This window comes from Lepisma saccharinum, chromosome 18 (assembly GCF_977018435.1).
Source record: "Lepisma saccharinum chromosome 18, izLepSacc3.1, whole genome shotgun sequence".
In the NCBI taxonomy this organism is placed as follows: Eukaryota; Metazoa; Arthropoda; class Insecta; order Zygentoma; family Lepismatidae; genus Lepisma; species Lepisma saccharinum.
The window spans coordinates 19,870,889-19,889,813 of NC_139246.1; the positions used below are offsets into that span (position 1 = coordinate 19,870,889).

General features: G+C 35.1%; 1 protein-coding gene across 5 annotated transcripts in view; it reads left to right on the forward strand.

The window, feature by feature from the left end:
• Window positions 1-14,317, forward strand: part of PhKgamma (phosphorylase kinase gamma) — a 54,139-nt gene extending 39,822 nt beyond the window's left edge. For all 5 annotated transcript variants that reach the window (XM_083140269.1, XM_083140273.1, XM_083140272.1 and 2 more), the window contains 2 exons: window positions 3,339-3,497; window positions 10,181-14,317. In XM_083140269.1, coding sequence (XP_082996395.1) covers window positions 3,339-3,497; window positions 10,181-10,315 — 294 coding nt within the window. In that variant the 3' untranslated portion in view covers window positions 10,316-14,317. The remainder of the gene's footprint in view (window positions 1-3,338; window positions 3,498-10,180) is intronic.
• The last annotated feature ends 4,608 nt before the right edge of the window (window positions 14,318-18,925 follow it).

The window sequence follows — 18,925 nt, forward strand, 5'->3', positions numbered from 1 at the left end:
TGTTTCTTGAATTGTATTCCACCATTGTTTACTTTAAATCAGTGTGTGTATATTACCATCATGATCATTACCGAGACAGTCTCTCTGAAGCATGAATGTTAGCCAGTGAAGAAGGTATCTTCCCAATATGCTACACTTTCAGAGAAGGCTCAGCTGCACCTTTGAACAATGCCAGGGCAGCTGTTTTTTGAAATTTCCACTCCTTTCGAAAAACTGCTAAGATATTCCAAAATCTGAAACACTATATTTGCTTAGAATTCCTTCTAGAGCATTCACATGAATCTTGGTGTAGTTTGCTTTCTGTTGCCCAGATATTCAGATAATAGCGAAAGCAAACCACACAAAGATTCCGGTCAAAGGTCTAGCCAAGCCTTAACATGGATGAGAACCAAATGCAGTGAAATCTCGATTTGACATGTTTGACCTCTCATAAGTATTATTTTTCTAATGTATCTAAAAAAAATTACATTAGATATTTTTTATAATAATGGAAACATATTTTAATCTTTAGAAAAACATTAGTTGCATGTTCAATAAAAATGTGTTAATGCTACTTATGGGGATCTGTAGGCCAGATATTTTGTTTAAAAATGAAATCACAGGTGTAAGGAATGACCTTCGTAGAAGGCTCCCAGAAGTCAACTTCACTTTCACGTAGTATATCCCGGTAAACTGCAATATTCCAGGACAACGAGGCTCTGGCACCTGGACCTACAGTCAATGTAATTCTCTGTAGGGCTATTTGTTGTGTGTTTTGTCCTTATATGTGTTGAGTGCCTTAGCTTTTAATGTAGGTAAGAATATTTTTGTTCTCTGAGACATGTATTAATTTTAGATTTGATAAGGGACCCCATATAATGTGATGGATACAAATAGCCTACTGTCAGATTAAAAATTATAGATACTCGAGTTTTGACTCCGATGAAATATTAACCAATAGACTTAAATGAAAACTAGTTACATCAAAATTTAGCTTATTCTGCATTAATCTATGCCAGTGGTTTCCAACTTCAGAAGGTCTGAGGGCCAAAATTATATCTAGCAGTTGATTGGCGGGCCACATTTTTTTTGGGGGGGGGGATTAAAAATTACAAAAATTGTAAGTACCGAACTGATAATATGTAGTACTTTCGCATGACCTAAATTTCTAAAATGAGGCAATAAAAACAATGGAATCACAAATCAAAATTGTATAATTACAATTTATTTCACAAAAAAAAACAATACTTATGGATGAATTGAAGGAAATGAAAAACAGACCATACAAATAAGAATCCTTCATAGTAAGTGTTCAATGTGAAAATTGAGGCTTCTTGTATTTAAGTTGAAATGTCCACTTCAATTTCTGTATTTGAAAGTCTCAGAAGGTGAAGCAGTGAAGAATCTGCCAGTCGGCTTCTGTAGCGGTTCTTGATGAACTTCATTGAAGAAAAAACAGTTTCAAACGTTCATTCCGCATAGCGAAGGGGTTGAAATGCATGGTGTGAAGAGAAAGTTACGTCACTTTTAGATTCTGATGATGATCATTACTGACTGCAAAATCAATTCTATCTGTGATATTGTCTTTCTTCACAGAGCTTCTGTTCCTTCAGTAAATATAGAACGTATTTTAATAAAATTAATGTATTTTGCAAACTGGCTTCGTGGTCCGCAAAAGAAGGCATCGGGGGCCGCATGCGGCCCGCGGGCCGCCAGTTGGAAACCCCTGATCTATGCTAACCAAATACTTTTTCGAGTGTGCCTTCTATTTTTTATTGTCGTGAGAACAAAAAAAGTGCCTCTTTTTTTAGTTTCACTCTGAAATAAATAAAATACGGGTGGTCTGATTATGATGAAATTTTAGTATGTGCAGGCTGAAAGGTTTTAAGCACAATGCTTAATTAAAAAAAAAAAAAAAAACATTCTTATTAATTTTGCGAAACAACTTTTTCTTGGTAAAAGGTAGTCCTACAAGTACAATATTGGTCTTGTTTTGAAGCTCTTTGCATCTGTTTTTAAAATCCATTATCTTTGTCAATTCACATTGCGAAACCGATTTTATACAGATTTTTATTGAACTGAGTAAAGATGTATATGGAACGTGGCAACCTGCACACAGCGATGTTCGTTGAACTGTAGAAACTGCCGGCTATTACTGCAAGTCAGTGCCATCGGTGTTGCCACCTGTAACGTACATCTTCACTTCTTTGAATAAAGATCTGTATAAAATCGGTTTTGCAATGTGAATTGACAAAGATAATTGATTTTAAAAACAGATGCAAGGAGCTTCAAAACAAGACCAATATTGTATTTGTAGGACTACCTTATACCAAGAAAAAGTTGTTTCGGAAAATTAATAAGAACGTTTTTTTTGACAAATTTTAAAAATTGAAATTTAAGAATTGTGTTTAAAACCTTTGAGCCTGAACCATACTAAAATTTCATCACGATCAGACCACCCGTTTTTGATTGGTAGAATTTAAAAGAGAGTGGTAGTTTGCAAAACTCGAAAAAGAGGCACTTTTTTGTTCTCACAATGATAAAAAATAGAAGGCATACTATACTAATGTCCAAAATTAAAGCAACAAACGGAAATTCTTTCCCGTGTGTCCATTTGACCACATAATACGATCAGGTGATAGTAATGTTTATGATGTCATAGACAACTGGTTTAAATTAGAAAATAAATTAACCTTAATGTGCCAGGATTTATCAAAAAAAAAAAAAAAATCACGATAACAACAGGTTAAAATTGGCAAATTTATCAACAAAAAAAATCACATGAGGAAAGGATTTCTGTTTGTTGCTTTAATTTTGGACACTAGTGTAAAAAACAATTTGGTTAGCATAGATTAACGCAGAATTGAATAAGCTAAATGTTGATGTAACTCGTTCATATGTAGGTCTACTGGTTAATTTTTAATTGGAGTCCAAAGTCAAGTATCTACAATTTTTAATCTGACTGTAAGTGGTGATGCACCCAAAATTTTAGTTTCATTCTGTCATTCTTGTCCTTTGTCTATGTGTACTGAGTGTCCTTCTACAGCCTCAGCTGTTAACTATGTAGTACATGGAGATTTTATCTCCAGAGACAGTACAGTTTCAGTTTTTGTTAAGTAATGAAGGATTGGATTAATTTTAAAAATTGCACAAGTATGTTTTGAATAGACATAATTTTTTTTCTTGTGAGGAGTCTGTCTTCAGTTTTGGTTTAGTTAAGTGGTTTATTCCCGTATTATATGACAGCCTATGTGCTTAGTATTTTGTCAGTTTTTATTGTATCTTGGTTAGTTAAATCAGCAATTTTAATCAATTAACCCCTATGTACATACAACTGTTATAACTTGTTATTCTTTCAGCATTATAAAGGACGTGAATTCAATGCAAGGAAGATGTTCCAGTTTGGTATCATGTGCGTGAGAGCAGTCGTTCGTATTAAGCGTTTGAGGTATACTCCCGAAGCTCTATCGGTCCCTGTGGCAAAGATTGATCCATACAGAGTAAAAGCGCTAAGAAAGGTAATGTTTTCTTTTTCGGAAACTTATATGCTTTGTCAATTTGCATCTATTTGTTCTTGTATGTGGTGTTTTTCATGTCATGTGTCATTTTTATGAAATATATAAATTATGTTTTACAAGCATCTTGCACTTGGAAATATTTCAGAAATATGTTGATGTTTTTTTTAAAAAAAAGGGAGGGGTTAAGGGATAAAAAAGAACCAGGGAAACATTTAGAACATTGCTAGTAATAGAAATATAGGATTTGTTACAAATAATTTATATAGATTTGTTTATTATTTTAAACCAGCATATGCTGCAGCAAATTGTAAACAATTTATGATTTGAAAAATAGTATTTTCAGCGCAAGGTGAGAGACATAATCTCGTTTCAAATGAAGCACATATATTTTTATTATTTTGAATTGTGAAGTTAATGTTCACAAGTTAAGATTTATTTTCGATGTAGAAGGGGTTACGCAAGCTTGGCATATCCCACATTTCTTTCAAATGGAGAACCATGAAACTAAAGACCCTTCTTATACTCAGAAATAACATTCTGACTCACATATTATAAAGGAAAGGAGGTTCTCTTCTTTCACAAATGTGTAATAATTGTATGTATCTTTTGCATATAAGTAATTTTATTCGCCTATTTATTTCTGAGAGTCACTATCTTCATTCACAAAAGGAGGCATTTTGTGAATTGAGACAGTGAGTTACCAAAATGAATGGGTAAAGTAATTTTTCGTCACCTGGAATTATTATATATTTGTGAAAGAAGAGAATTCAATTATATTTGTGCTATGAATTTAAATAATAGAATATCCCATAACCTAGGAGTTTGTACACAATATACTGGACAACATTGGCTTCCAAAGACAGTACGAATATCAGTTTTCATGAGAGAGTGTGGAAGACCCTTGTGTTAATCCCTTCAATTCTAGCTGCAAGGTTAAAATCTAATTGCAATTCTTATTATGTAATACGAATAAGATTCATTAATTGGTTGATAGTGGTTGTGGTTTGCAGTTAAGACTACCAGATCTCTATGAACAAAAAATAAGACGTATTGTACCAAAATGTTGGCTACAGTCAAATTCTCAGTTAAAAATATATTTTAGTAGAAAATGCTGGCAAACTGTGAATAGCAAGTTTAGTTTAATACATAAAACTCCGTTATTAGCATCTTAAACCATCTGGAAATCTATATATATATATAAATGGATGTATATGTGTGTGTTTGTTCAGCAATAACTCTTGAACGCCTGGAGCGATTCCAACCAAACTTGGTACACGTATCACTTGCACTCTAGAAAGAAATACTGTGGGGGTAAGACACCCCCGGCACCCCTAGGAGTGGGGGTGAGAATGGGACATAAAATAGCATTCTGTTGTGTGGCATTTTCATGTCATATCCTGCAGGTTATGCTTCCTGCAACACACCATGGTGAAGTTGGTTGCCTACACAGAAGATGCGATATTGCTATCCTCAAGCAATTTCAACACATATCACTTACAATCTGGAAAGAAATACTGTGTGGGTAAGACACCTCTGGCACCTGTAGGGGTGGGGGTGTGAAGGGGAGTGACATGTAAAAATAATTGAAAATGACCGATATTAGTGTGGAATCCATAGTTTTCAGGGTCGCTATGATGAATAGTGACACTCCCAATGCCGTTCAATTTATTTATTCTTGCTCCTGGAGGTGAAACAAAAAATGTTGTTTATAATCAAGTTTTCAGTTAAATTAATATTATCGTGAATTTGTAAAAGATTTTACTTTATAATTTGTATACTGTACTTATCCTTTTAAATACCTGTAAATAAAATTAGTTGCATTTTACACTATAGTTAGAATTTAATATTTTCCTGTCTATTAGAAGATTGGGATAAATAAATACCTGGACAACGCCGGGGAATCAGTTAGTTTATTCTAAATTGCCTGGAAAGCCTGATCAAGTTGGAGAATTTAAATTCATAAATCAATCATCAGCCTTCTGTGAATGGTGTCAGTGAGTTATAGAAGTCAATAGGCCATTTTTTTCTTTCTTTCTTTCCCCAGTAGTTACATGGAATTATTATATACAGTGAACCCTCGTTAACACGAATTCCAAGGGACCGAAAATTCAAGAGTTTGTGTTAAAAAAATTCGTGCTAACTGAGGACTCAAATTTTATTGTTGCAATACAGTTCTTTCTACACATTAACCATTTACAATACGTATCATGCATGTCGTCATAAGAAACTAGTACAATACTACATAATTAACTTTTAAAAAAAGTACTCACAGGTCATTTTCTGGTGAAAAATTCCTTTATATTGCGCTTTCGCAAGATATGATAAGACCTCTTCATAAAAGCAATAATGCCTTGGTCCAATGACACTTGATGTTACTCGTACTGGCTACGTCTTAAAGAATAGAAAAACACATTTGAACACACAACTGAATTTGTTGGTTAAATACGTATCAGCTCATTGTTGACGCGATGATCGCGATTGTCGAGCAATTGCACCCAAGTTTTAATCTTGATGTTACTCGTACTGGCTATGTTTTAAAGAATAGAAAAAACATATTTGAGCACATCGTTGATCTGAATCTGTTGGTTACAATACTGTATAAGTTGATTGTTGACAAGATGATAGAGATTGTTGAGCGATTTCTTACATACCTAGCAGAGGAACGACAGAGGAACAACAGAAAAAAGTTATGAAAAACTTTGAAAGTTCATTTTAAATTAGCTCTAATGATGCAACGAACTAAAAAAACAGTTCGTAATTCGTAGTAACCAAAATTTGCGTTAACCGATAAAACTTTCTATAAGATATAATACATCCCTGCCGGGACCAACATTTTGTTCATGTTAACCGAGTGTTCGTCTTAAGCGAGTTTGTGTTAACAAGGGTTTACTGTATTTGTGTAAAAAGTACACCAGTTATGGGGTGATGTGTGGTCATCACAGCGAAGCCCGTCGCGTTGTTGTAGGTTTCCGTGACCAGGTTACACTACTCCAATGATGGTGGGTGGCCACATTTTACCAAAAACTGTGCAAACCTTGGAACTCTGTCAAGTTAGTAATCTCTGCCAAATATTGACTTACTATTGGGGCTTTTCTTTCTTCGGTAGACCCGTGATTGAAAGGGCATGGGAAAACACCAAGATACAAAATAACATTTAGTTATTACATCATTATATCAAAGTAAAAATACATAATTTCACAACAATAAAGAAGAAAAAGAAGACATTGTTTATTACATTGGAATTTCACGTAGGGAGGCAGATACTAATATCATTGAGAAAATATCAGCTCGAAATTAATCACTGTTATCAGCTCATACTATTACAAAGTCCAAGTGTCTTTGCGGAGTCCACAAAAAGCCACGTGACATACTTGGAAAGTTTTAATACCCTAGACAGGGCCTCCCCGATGGTGCAGTGGTAGCGTCGTCGCCTTGTAATCAAGGAGTCCCGGGTTCGATAACCAGTGGAGGCACATAGTGGTTCGGATCCCACTTTAAACTGTAGGTCCAGTCCTGATTAGCCTTACTGTGCATAAAGTGGGCTTACAACACCAAATCAATCAATCAAATACCCTGGACATTATGCAGAACGTATAATTTTTTAAATTTTTGCAACAACAGTGGGGGCAGAAATGGATTTTGTAATTGAATGATTATCTTGCAATATTGTGACTATGTTAAAGCAAAACTCCAGGAAACTATAATATAGTTGCAATGTAAAATTTATAAACTACTTTGGATTGTTACAATTTTCAAATATCACTATCACTAGAAGCTGGATGTTAGGCACGAAAAAATCCAAAATAGTCAGGCAAAAGGCACTAAAAATGTACTACCAAATTAAATACATCATTGAATCATGTGATCTTTACTTAGGACTATACACCTGAGTAGACATTTGGATTTCCTATTAATTCATATAATGGAACCGAATCCAAAGAAAATAATTCTTGTTTGACATTCTGATTAGAGCACTATATCACTGTCACCAGTACAGTGGGATCAATAAGTATTACCAAGCAAATTGTTCATCTCCACTCCCTTTGTTTTATGCAATGAGAGCTTCAAGAACTGACACCAAACAATCTGCTTACAACCTCTGAACCAGTATATGTAAAAGTACAGTCATTAAAAGTATATATGATGAAGTTAAAAACCAACGAAAATAGTCATGGACAATTTGCTGAGCAATACTCATGAATCCCATTGTACCTCCCCACTTTTTGCCACCCTCTAACCTCTTCTATAACTCAATGTCCCATTGGCATCTCATTCTTAAAATTTTGTACGGTTACTGAGTAATAGTGCATGTATGACATATTTTCACCACCTTCATATTTTTTACCCCGACATAGGCATGTAATATGCCATGTGAAAGAGCCCTTCAAGACCTTTCTAATGCCATCTGAATTACTTCTGTAGGTGCCCTCGTTGCTGAAATATTACAATTTAAATTTAACAAGACGAAAAAAAATGATCAAAATCGCACCCCTGTAATTTCGGAAATACAAAAGATACGGATCTGCAACTTTGCATATTTTCCTACCTCAGATGGCCCTTTCAGTATGACAAATTCAAATTAATCAGAATATGAGAGGTTGAAAAATGCCTTTCATTGGTTGGTTTGACATGGAATGACTAGAGGCATGCATATCGTTTTTGACAAAAAAACGAAATGTGAAATATCACAGTGATATTAATTTTTTATGTTTCTGAAAGGTGTGAGGTGCATTTTCCTACCCTGTTTTGTCACGAAATAATGCAAAATAAGCTGCAAAATGCGAAATACTCTTAGAGTTTATTTACCAACATGACACTTTCTGAAGTCAGAATTATCCTGATAGTTATGCAATTCATGGAAAATTGGTTAATTCTGCTGTAAATATTTGAGAAGCAAAGATGGACCCCTTTATACAGGAATAAATTTAATATTCTGGTAACACCATAAATGTGCTATTGGAAGGGATATGTTTATTTTGTGTAGGATGCGCAGGTTTTAAATCAAATTTGGGATTATATTAAAACCAAAATGTCATTTTATATACCACTTTTTCACTACTATAACAGTGAAATTTTATTTTATTTACTGCTTTTGAAACCGAAATTGACTCTATTTTTATACCAAAATGTTGCTTTTTTATTTACCAAAAATATGTACCTCTAGGAATAACCCATGTGTAAGTTGTGCTAGTAAATGCATTTAAAGTTCATGAAACAAGGAAGGAGAAAAATTAACCTCTTAAAAAAAAGAATGCAAAATAAAACAATGTTTTCTGTTGTAACTGAAGAAAGACAAACAGACTCATATCAGGTTTAGGATTTTTTTCAAGGCTCAGAAATGAAATATGATTTTTCATCAACTTAACAAGCCCTAATAATAACTATTCATTTTAGTTCACTAAATGTAATGTATAAAAATGATAAACAACAGTTGTGTTGGATATTCAGTTATGTAGTGGATCAAGTAGAAAGTCTCCCCAAGGATACAATGATAATATACCGTGCGTCCATTTCGATCTTCAGCCGAGAGATCGGGAGAAGCGTGGCGGGCGGCGCTGACGGAGATGCCGACATTTGCAGCCTGTAATGCCCGCTTATTTTTATGGACATATGCAGACATTTATATAAATATTGCAAAACGAGCACTAACCTGTGTTATAAGAGTTGTTCAAACTGATATCCACCAAGTGCCAAGTGTGTAGACTTTCGGGGAGAATACGTTGAATAGCCTGAAACTTTCGTGCCTGTAGCTAAAGTCCTTCTGGGTCGGGCCGAGAACTTAACAGCCCCCTCTCGTAACGTGAACCTTGCGGCTGGCATTCCAATCCTCTTACTGACACAACACACATACACACTGCAATAACACAAACAAGTAACGGCAAGTAACCAATAATAACACTCTTGCGCACAGTACAAAATTAACACGCTCTTGGTTTACATCTGCTCGCCACTATATTCACAGCTCTGTCGCGACGGAACAAAAAACTCGAGCTCGGAGATTTCGGATTGCAAGGAAGCTCACGAACACCATTGACTTTTAACGGTTTCGTCTACAGCGTAATCTTGATACAGTGTTGCACATTCGAAACCTCCAAACGATCCCCATCGACACAAAACTCTTTCAAGGATATAAACTTAAGCAGGACGTTACTGGTCAAAACTATGATTAAAATGTTTTATTATCTGTGGCTCTTAACATCGTTTCAAAATCGTATTCTTTTGTGTGTATATAAGGGCAGAACTTGGATGAATTACAGATGATAAATTATAACACAGGTTAGTGCTCGTTTTGCAATATTTATATAAATGTCTGCATATGTCCATAAAAATAAGCGGGCATTACAGGCCGCAAATGTCGGCATCTCCGCCAGCGCCGCCCGCCATGCTTCTCCCCATCTCTCGGCTGAAGATCGAAATGGACGCACTGTATTTGGAATAAAATTCGTGTATTATTATTAGCACAGTGCCCCCCCCCCCCTGCAATTTTTTTTTGGTAACACCCATCCCTCACCCGTACGTATTATATCCATTAAAATCCAGAATCACAGCATACTAAAGTAATTCCTACCAAAACAAATCATCATGCAGATGTTTAGTGTCAATTAGAACATTTAGACTTGCATACTTATTTTCTTTTTCCCCATGTCATTAAAACTGCATAACATTTCTGTGCTATTTTTCAGGTCATTGATGCTTGTGCATTCCGCGTATATGGTCATTGGGTGAAGAAGGGAGAGGGCCAGAACAGAGCAGCGTTGTTTGAGAATATACCTAAGGTAGAACTTAAAAATCTTTACATCAGTAATTTAAGCCGATAACAAATATTTTTGTTTTAGTACTCTCTTAAGCATTGGACAAGGAATACGTGCAGCAGGAAACTTATGTGTATTTCATTGCCTGAAATTAGGTAATGTTTTAGTTACAGTGCAGAAACATTGTTTTGGTAGCTTAGATGCTCATTATTGGGCTGAAATTTGTATTTATGAAGAAGACAAAGAATTGTTTTGTTTTAATGTTTCAGAAGGAAACTAGTTGTTCTTAAGTAAGTTAATTCTGTATTAAGTTTAAAATTTTGAATATTAAATGCAAGTAATTTATCAGTTGATTTTTTGTGTATTTCCATTGTTTAGTGACTTTTTATAAAATATTGTTATATTTATTCCTCTGCCTAAGTAAACGGATTAGAGAGCTTTCTCCATAAAGCCATGCATATATCTGTTTTGTGATTATTGTCTTATAATATTCCTTGTCAATTCAAATGTATTTTAGTTCTGTGTACCGTTAGCAACAGAGCTGTAGCTAGGGCAGGTATGTGTGAGGCAGTTGTGCTGGACAAGCAAAAAAAAAGTTACAAAAGAGTAAGTTTGTAACATTGTACCCCATTGAATTAATACAAGGTTCATACCAAAAGTAATGAGCAACAGTTTTTTTTCTAAATTAACATGTATTGAGAAACGAAGCACATAATCTTAATCTACAGTCTTTTGCTTACTTTTCCACTTCTTTGTTTAAATTTTTCCCACCCATCTGGAAGTTTTAATATACCGCTGCTGTAGAACTCTGTTTCAGCTTGCTGAAGACAGTGACGGACTGCTTTCTGATTGCCTGCATTGACTCCATAACATGGGCCTCGCATCTGATCCTTGAAAAATCCAAACACATGGTAATATGTTTGAGGGATGTAGAAAAACTTTACATCCAATTTTGTCTATTTCTTGTGATGTGAAGCAAGCTGAGTGGGGCCGATTATTGCCATGCTGGTGGATGATCTTCTTCCAGGACTTTATGATGCAACACAATGGAGCTTGTACAGTGTCTGGACATTATGAGCAGCATTAATGGTTTGCCATGTTCAGTAAAATCTGAGCCCTCTCCTTGATGCTGTTCGAGGGTGACCGTTACGATGCTGATCTTTGATGCTCGTGTTTTCATCTTTAAAATATTTCACCCATCGTCTAACACTGCTATCTTCATGCACACATTTCAATAAGCATGCTGAAGTCTCTGGTGAATTTCTGCAGCAGAGATTTCCTTTTTAACGAGAAATTCAATAACAGCATGCTGATGAAACAAAGTATCGTTGTCTGCCATTTTATTACAAGTAATACTGGTCACGTGATGAAAGCTAAGGATACACAACAGATGGCGCCACCTACCACATAACACTTATTCTTCTGCTGCAACCAGAAAAAAACATGCTCATTACTTTTGGTATGCCCCTCGCAATGTTGTCATTTTGCAAAGAAACTAATAAGAATTTTCTGTTTCACTTTGCTTGTCATAGTTGTATCAAGTTTATACTTGCTGTTACATCATATATTTTGTTAATGGTGATATGATGTACAGCCACAGACACTTCTGGGTTGTAACAACCCCATTGCTTTTCAGTGAGATCATTACTACCCAGAAATGTCCATAACTGTACAAGGTACCAAATAATAACTAACAATATGTGCATGGACATTCTGAAAATGAGAAGCAGTCAGAGTATGAAAGTATATTCTATAGTGACTTTACGAGACAAAAAATATTTTCAGTATTAATTAATAACGTCATTTACAAAATAATACTGCATTTTGAGGATTATATTTAAAGCACTTTATATTTTATTCATTATTTTTTATAAAGTTGTTCTAGTAAAAATAACAATAAATGTTCTCTGTAAGGTGTACTAATTATATTCAATACAGTACATAGTAATGGATTGTAAATTACCCAGAAGAAAGAATAAGGCCAAATAGTCATCTTGAACCTTTTTGTCATAGACAGTTTTGCCTTGATAAGCAAGAGTTTTAATGTAAAGGAGAGTTCGGATTCCTTATGGAATTGTAGGTTGCAGTTTGTGAACATTAAAAAGGTGAATAATAACATTTGTCATCAGTAAATGTCAAATAGGGTGCAAGGGATGTGTAATTCTATTTATGCCTCAGACACACAAATCTCTGGGTACAGCTCTGGTTATCCGTATTAATATACGTACTAATACTGTTACGTCCTTCATATATCATGACTTCATACATCATTACTTTTTTTTGTATGTTCTTAAAAGAATGGTATAAAGTTTCATAATGTTCATTAACATATTGTGGCTGGGTGCATATTACTCACTATATAATAAAACAATACTAAAAATAGTATAACATTAGTTTAAAGAACTACTTACGTAAGTGAGTATGCAATTGTTGAAGAACGATGTTTCAGGGTACAACTGCCCCCTTCATCAGGGTCATAATTCTTTCTAAACACTAAAACATAATGCTGCGTTGTAAAGTGTAATATGAGTATTAGGCAGAGGGTTGGGTTAAAAACTGTCTTGACATTTCAATTTAAAAAAACTCACTATTTACAAGACCCATTAAAACCGAAAACACCCATATCCATTAAGATCCCTTAGAAACAGGAACTCGTAAAAAAGATAAAAACACACACGATTGCACTGGTGAAACAACTTCAATCGGAGAAGACGTGAAAGCTTTCACCTCTTCTCCGATTACACTTTACAACACAGCATTATGTTTTAGTGCTTAGAAAGAATTATGAACCTGATGAAGGGGGCAGTTGTACCCTGAAACGTCGTTCTTCAACAATTGCATACTCACTTACGTAAGTAGTTCTTTAAACTAATGTTATACTATTTTTAGTATTGTTTATATTCATAATGTTCTATACCTCTTTGGAAAAATTTATTGAAGTTGCGTAAATAGATTTCCAGTACAAAAATCTTCTATTGATGCTTTTGACAGTTGCAGTTTGCAAGAGGTGTGTTTGTATGTTCCTGTTGTTAGCTTTTTCTAGTGAAGAATATTTGTGGTTTTGATAGTTGGAAATCCTTAAATATTGAAGCAGTTTTATCCACAATTATAGTATATTTGACACTGTGATTTATATCCATATTTGTCATGTTTGTGAATATGTGATTGTTGATGGTATAATTGTTTTTTCGAGAATGTATATCATTTCAAAGATCCACATCAATATTACAAATCCTGAACTACGTTATTTGTTTAGAATACCTTCTAGATCATTCATGAGGATTGTGTTTGTAGTTTTCTGGTCTGGTTATTTGTAATGGTCTCTCAGTACAGTAACTGTATTTTTTCAATGTAAATATGGAAACCACAAAATTCCTCAAAAGTATTCCCCTCAATGATGTAGGAAGAATTCCACACAGATCTTAGAATATCTTCAAAAGGAGAAGGATTTTCAAAAAATCTCAGCACCATAGACCTAAGTATCAGATAATCAACATTATGTATTTATTTTTCATACATCACCTCTGGTTTTACTCAGATGCAGGCAAAGAAAATTTATTTGTTTTACACTTTTAAAATTATACATTTGTGCCCTGCGGGATCATGCAACAATGAGATTTCAGATTCTAATTTAGAGTAGTGACTCTGAATATGAATCACATTCTGGTGAGAGAAGTCCGTTTATATTAAGTGAAAAATAAATTGTGATCCATGTTTAGATATATTTCCTTTTTCATTTGGGACTCCTAAGTTTAATTGAAAGACAAAGGGTATTGTCATTCCCGCATGAAAGTTATTAACGAAGAGTCCTACAGTATTTAAGTAGTAAAAATATATAGATTGTTACCATGCAATATAATGGTACCAATTGCCAAGAAGTTATGAAATACTGAAAAAGGTGTGGTTTGATACACAGCACAAGAAATGAATAATTCTGAAACAGAATTAATTGTTTAATAGTTCATGTAAAGTCATGTAAAGCATCAGAAATGTAATATACATATTTATTTTCAGTTGTGTGTATTATTGAACACTGTGGAACATAAATTTGTCTTTTTGAAGGAAGAATGGATAATTTTGTTAATGCATATCTTGTGCCATCAGTCGTCATTATTGAAACTATGAAAGAAGACATGAAACACTTGTTAAACCATAAAGAGTTGTGTATGTGTGTCGTGTTGCCTAATTAACAGTGAATGGTTAGCAACATTATGAAATGCGGAGTGGGAGTTCGGAAACGTTTTTTGCTATGATGACTACCTATATTCATGTGTGTTGATTCCCATTTGAAGATCTATTTTTAGTTTCAGATTTTTATGAGAAATGGAGAGAATATGGTCATTATTACTGCATTTTAGATGTCATCTAAAATATTAGTTAATAGTAGTTATTTGTAATAAATAATTTACATCACACCTTACTGTGGTGTAGCTTTTGTAGAAAGTGCATCTTGCATCTGAAGAGCTTCAAGAGTGCTGCTTTTTCTATACAATTTCTTGAAATCGAATAACGACAATTATAATTCTGTGACTTAAGGCGAGGAGGGACAATTTCCCCTAGGTCTTTCTCACTGGTGTAGCTGCCGATCACTGTTGCCAACTTTGCTCTTTTGGAGCCAGATCTGGCTCTTTCGTGCACTCGTTTGACTGTGAACTGTGGCACCCGCCCTCTGCCCCGCCATAATGCCACCACTGGCTCCGGCCCATAAAGACCAACCTTTGCCATGAGTGTACATTTTACACGTCACATGATATATAGGCTGCATCACCCACCCCCTTTTTCCTCCCCAGGTATTTTTATACAGTAGAGCGTCGATTATCCGAACGTCGGTCAACCGAACGACCGCTTAACCGAACTGTGTACTCGCTCACTTTCAGATATCTGTAATGAAAAAAGTACGTGACTTAGCTGCTCGTAAGCGTGTAGGCTTGCTTAGACAGACCAAAATAAAGGATTTTTTTAAACGTTAATTTTGTGTACTGTGTGTATTGTTCATGCAAAATGCGTATGTAATATGTACATATTTTTGTTTAATAAACTGTACCACATACTATATATTCCTACTAAATTTGCTTTTGTACGTTACTTTGTAATACATACTTAAGGAGATGCCTGTTTTTATGAATAAATTTACTGTACAGTACTTCTTTTTGGCAAATAAACATGTACAGTTCGATTATCCGAACAAACCAGTTTTCCGAACACCCATGTCCCCCAATTACTTCGGATAATCGACGCTCTACTGTGTGTATATATATAGCGCTGTGGCTAAGGTGAAGATGACAATATTATTATCCGGGAATCATTTAGTTTCAATTTCATATGAACATCATTGGATTAATGAGATGGGTGATGCCACCAAATGTAGGCGGTGAAAACTAAGAATAAATTGCCATCACTTTAAAGCTAACGGTAATAGCAGCACCCCCACCCCTCTGACAACTAAAATTACCCTAAAAGGTACTTTATGCAGCCTTCGTTAATCTAGCTCCTTGAAAGTCATCTTTAGCTCTATTAATGGTGAAAATTAGCTCCTTTATGCACATCAGGTTTGGCAACACTGCGAGGATGGCTGTATGAGGCAAGGAGAAATGCATTAGGTTTAATGGGACCATTATTTTATTCGTTCTTTCGGGAATATCAAACATCCAATGACATAGAAAAGTACATGGACGGAAAAGGACACGTTGAACTATGTCATAGTAGAAGGAAAAGTCGAAACTCCCATTTGATTAGCAGCAACTTGAAGTTGAAGTCGATTTCCCATAAGGAATACATGGGATTCTGTAAATACTTATTAATCATATTTTTCAAACATTGTGTCTAGCTTACTAGTCAACTTGAAAAAACAGTTTCCACTTGCAACATGGAGAAAAATTCATACTCTCTTGCATACTAAACCCTTTTATAAATATGGGTGCCCAATCCGACGATATTGAAATAAATGCACAACTAGTGCGTAATTGTCCCTCCTCGCCTTAAGTTTACAACAAGTCTCTTACAGCTATTCCTGATGGAAACTGACACTTCCCTCCAATTTTTACATTGTACCTGAATTCTTGTCCGAAACTTGTCTGCAGTTAAACCATATTCAGTTTGCTGTAAGATATGTATTCGCATACAGATAAGTTTTACTTAAAATATTTTCACTAGCTTTTCATTTGGTGATGCGTGGTTAGTGCCTAGAGTCCCTTTGCTGCTGTTTTCTGGCATTTGAGACTGGAGTTCACTACTGTTGCTTTAAAGTAGCTCCCACCAGGATCGTACCTGGTATCAGTTGTCAAAGGCAAGAATGCTAACCATTCAGCCACACAGGACATAGCATATCGTCACACAGAGCTTGGAAATTTCTTCAAAAAAGGAAATAATTTCCGCTTTTGTACGAGGGATGATCAGGAAAAGAGAATACAAAGCCTGTAAATTTCAGTAGGTATTTATTAGACGAATACAAATGGACTCACGTGAAAGGATACTTCATACACTACTTCTCAACAGTGTCCCCTCCCTGATTCAGGCATTTATCCCAGCGCTTCATGAGATTCAAGATGCCTGTCTCATAGAACCTGGAGTCAAGCCCTTACTTCGTGCTTGACAATATCATCTAAGTGAAACGGGCATTCTCTGAGATGCTTCTTCAAGGGAGCAAAGAGATCTTCATAGGCTAATAAATACAAGAAATAAGATAACATTGTATTCAAATTTTTTTCTGATGGTGCTACGAATCAAGGCGATTTCACTCAGATGTTGTGAAGCACAAAGTAAGGGTTGGGTTGTGACAACAGGACCCAGCATTCTATGAGGACCTTGTGAAATGCTGGGATAAACGCCTGAACTGGGGAGGAGACTGTTGAGATATAGTGTATGAAGTATCCTTTCATGCGAGTCTGTTTGTATTTGTCTAATAAATACCTACTGGAATTTACAGGCTTTGTATTATTTTTTTCCAATCCCTCGTATTTCTAGAAAATCTATAATTTATCAAAAAAATTCTACCCTTTTTTGTTATTTTTTTCAAGAATATACAAATTGATTTCCAAATACAGTTTCTATGGTAAAACCCACCGGTGTCTGACTGAACCACATTCTTCATGCAATATTTGACATAACAGATTAGTACCTTATTTGTCATCGTATCAGTATTTTATAGATGTCTGGAAGGAAACAAGTCAGATTAGTGTGTTTGGGTGGCAAATTAGCCACCCAAACGGTTGTGTTGAAGCTTTACATTGACCTATTACATTAACCTATGCTTTTCCAGTCTGGAACTATGTGTCTATGTTTTTACTTCTTCCACAGAGTAAGTTGTGTTAATAATTTGATTCTATGTATTCATTTCATTATACTACTGCATCTTTCATATCGGAAGACATGAAGGAATAACTTCTAAATTAGGCAGTAGGTACACTTAAATGTTACCAGGCAAATTGTTTACCACCATTTCCTTTCATTTCTTTCTTACTGCCCTGCATGTTTTCAAGGAACCGAATTGTACTGATATTGGTGCTGAGATGATTAACTGCTTTATTGGGATTTTGTTTCAGTTCTTAAACTTTGCACCATGTAAAACATATTGAATAAACATGGTTAATGACAATTTGTTGCAATACTTATGAATCTCACTGTACATTATGTTTAGGTAGTTGGCTTTAAGTGAACTGAAATTTAGATTTTAGAGCTCATGAAAGCAAACTTAGGATAAAAGAAAAAGTGTGGAAGTTTTAGTTTGGCATTCTATCTAGAATATGTGAGGGTCAACTAACACTAAGATAAGTTAGCACATACAGTACTGGAGGGGAGGGGAGAAGAAGAGATGATAGTCGAAAGGTGAGAAATTAAATGGCCAAGGCAATAGACACTCACTAGCCTGCAATTTGAGTAGCTTTCAGTTTGTGTTGTGAAGAATACTAAGATGATATTTAAGTGTCCTTAAAAATGCATCTGCAAAATTTTTACCAATTTAATACAAAGCACCTGCGATATCCAGAGTACTCTGCAATTACAGTACAGTGGGATCCATGAGTATTGCCATACAAATTGTCCATGACCATTTTCATTAATTTTTCTCTTACATCCTGTGTGTTTTGAAGCGATGGATTTTTATGTATGCTGGTGCAGAAGTTGTCAACAGTTTGTTTTGAGTTTTCTTTTAATTCTTGAAGCTCTTATTGGGTCAAATAAAGTGCTCAAACATGGTGATGGACAATTTGCATGGTAATTCTCATGGATCCCACTGTACAAGGATATGGTGTTGTTATAAGTGTCTTGAACGTAACATTTTTTCATACTTTGTTCCAAAGGAACTATCAGCATCAGCAACGGTAAAAGCCTAACAGTCAGGCAGGGTGTCTGTCCCCTAGCCCCCGTTGGCAACAGGCCTGTCTGGGGGAGTGTAAGTGTAAATTTAGAGCCAAAATTGGGCTCTTGTGAGAAGTTTTAAGGGGGGAGAGTAAGAAGTGCAAGGTACTGTTACTGAAATTACATATGTGAAATATGTAATTTTGAAGTAACATTTACTTTCAGAGGGACCATCACCTCCCTTCTCCCCATCGATGCTCGTGTCCTTTGCATTCTAAAATACTACAATCATTTGTTAAATTTTGTACAGTACTGTACTGTTCTTACAATACCTCTCCAAATGGGAGAACGTGTCACAAATCAATATTGATATGGAACTCT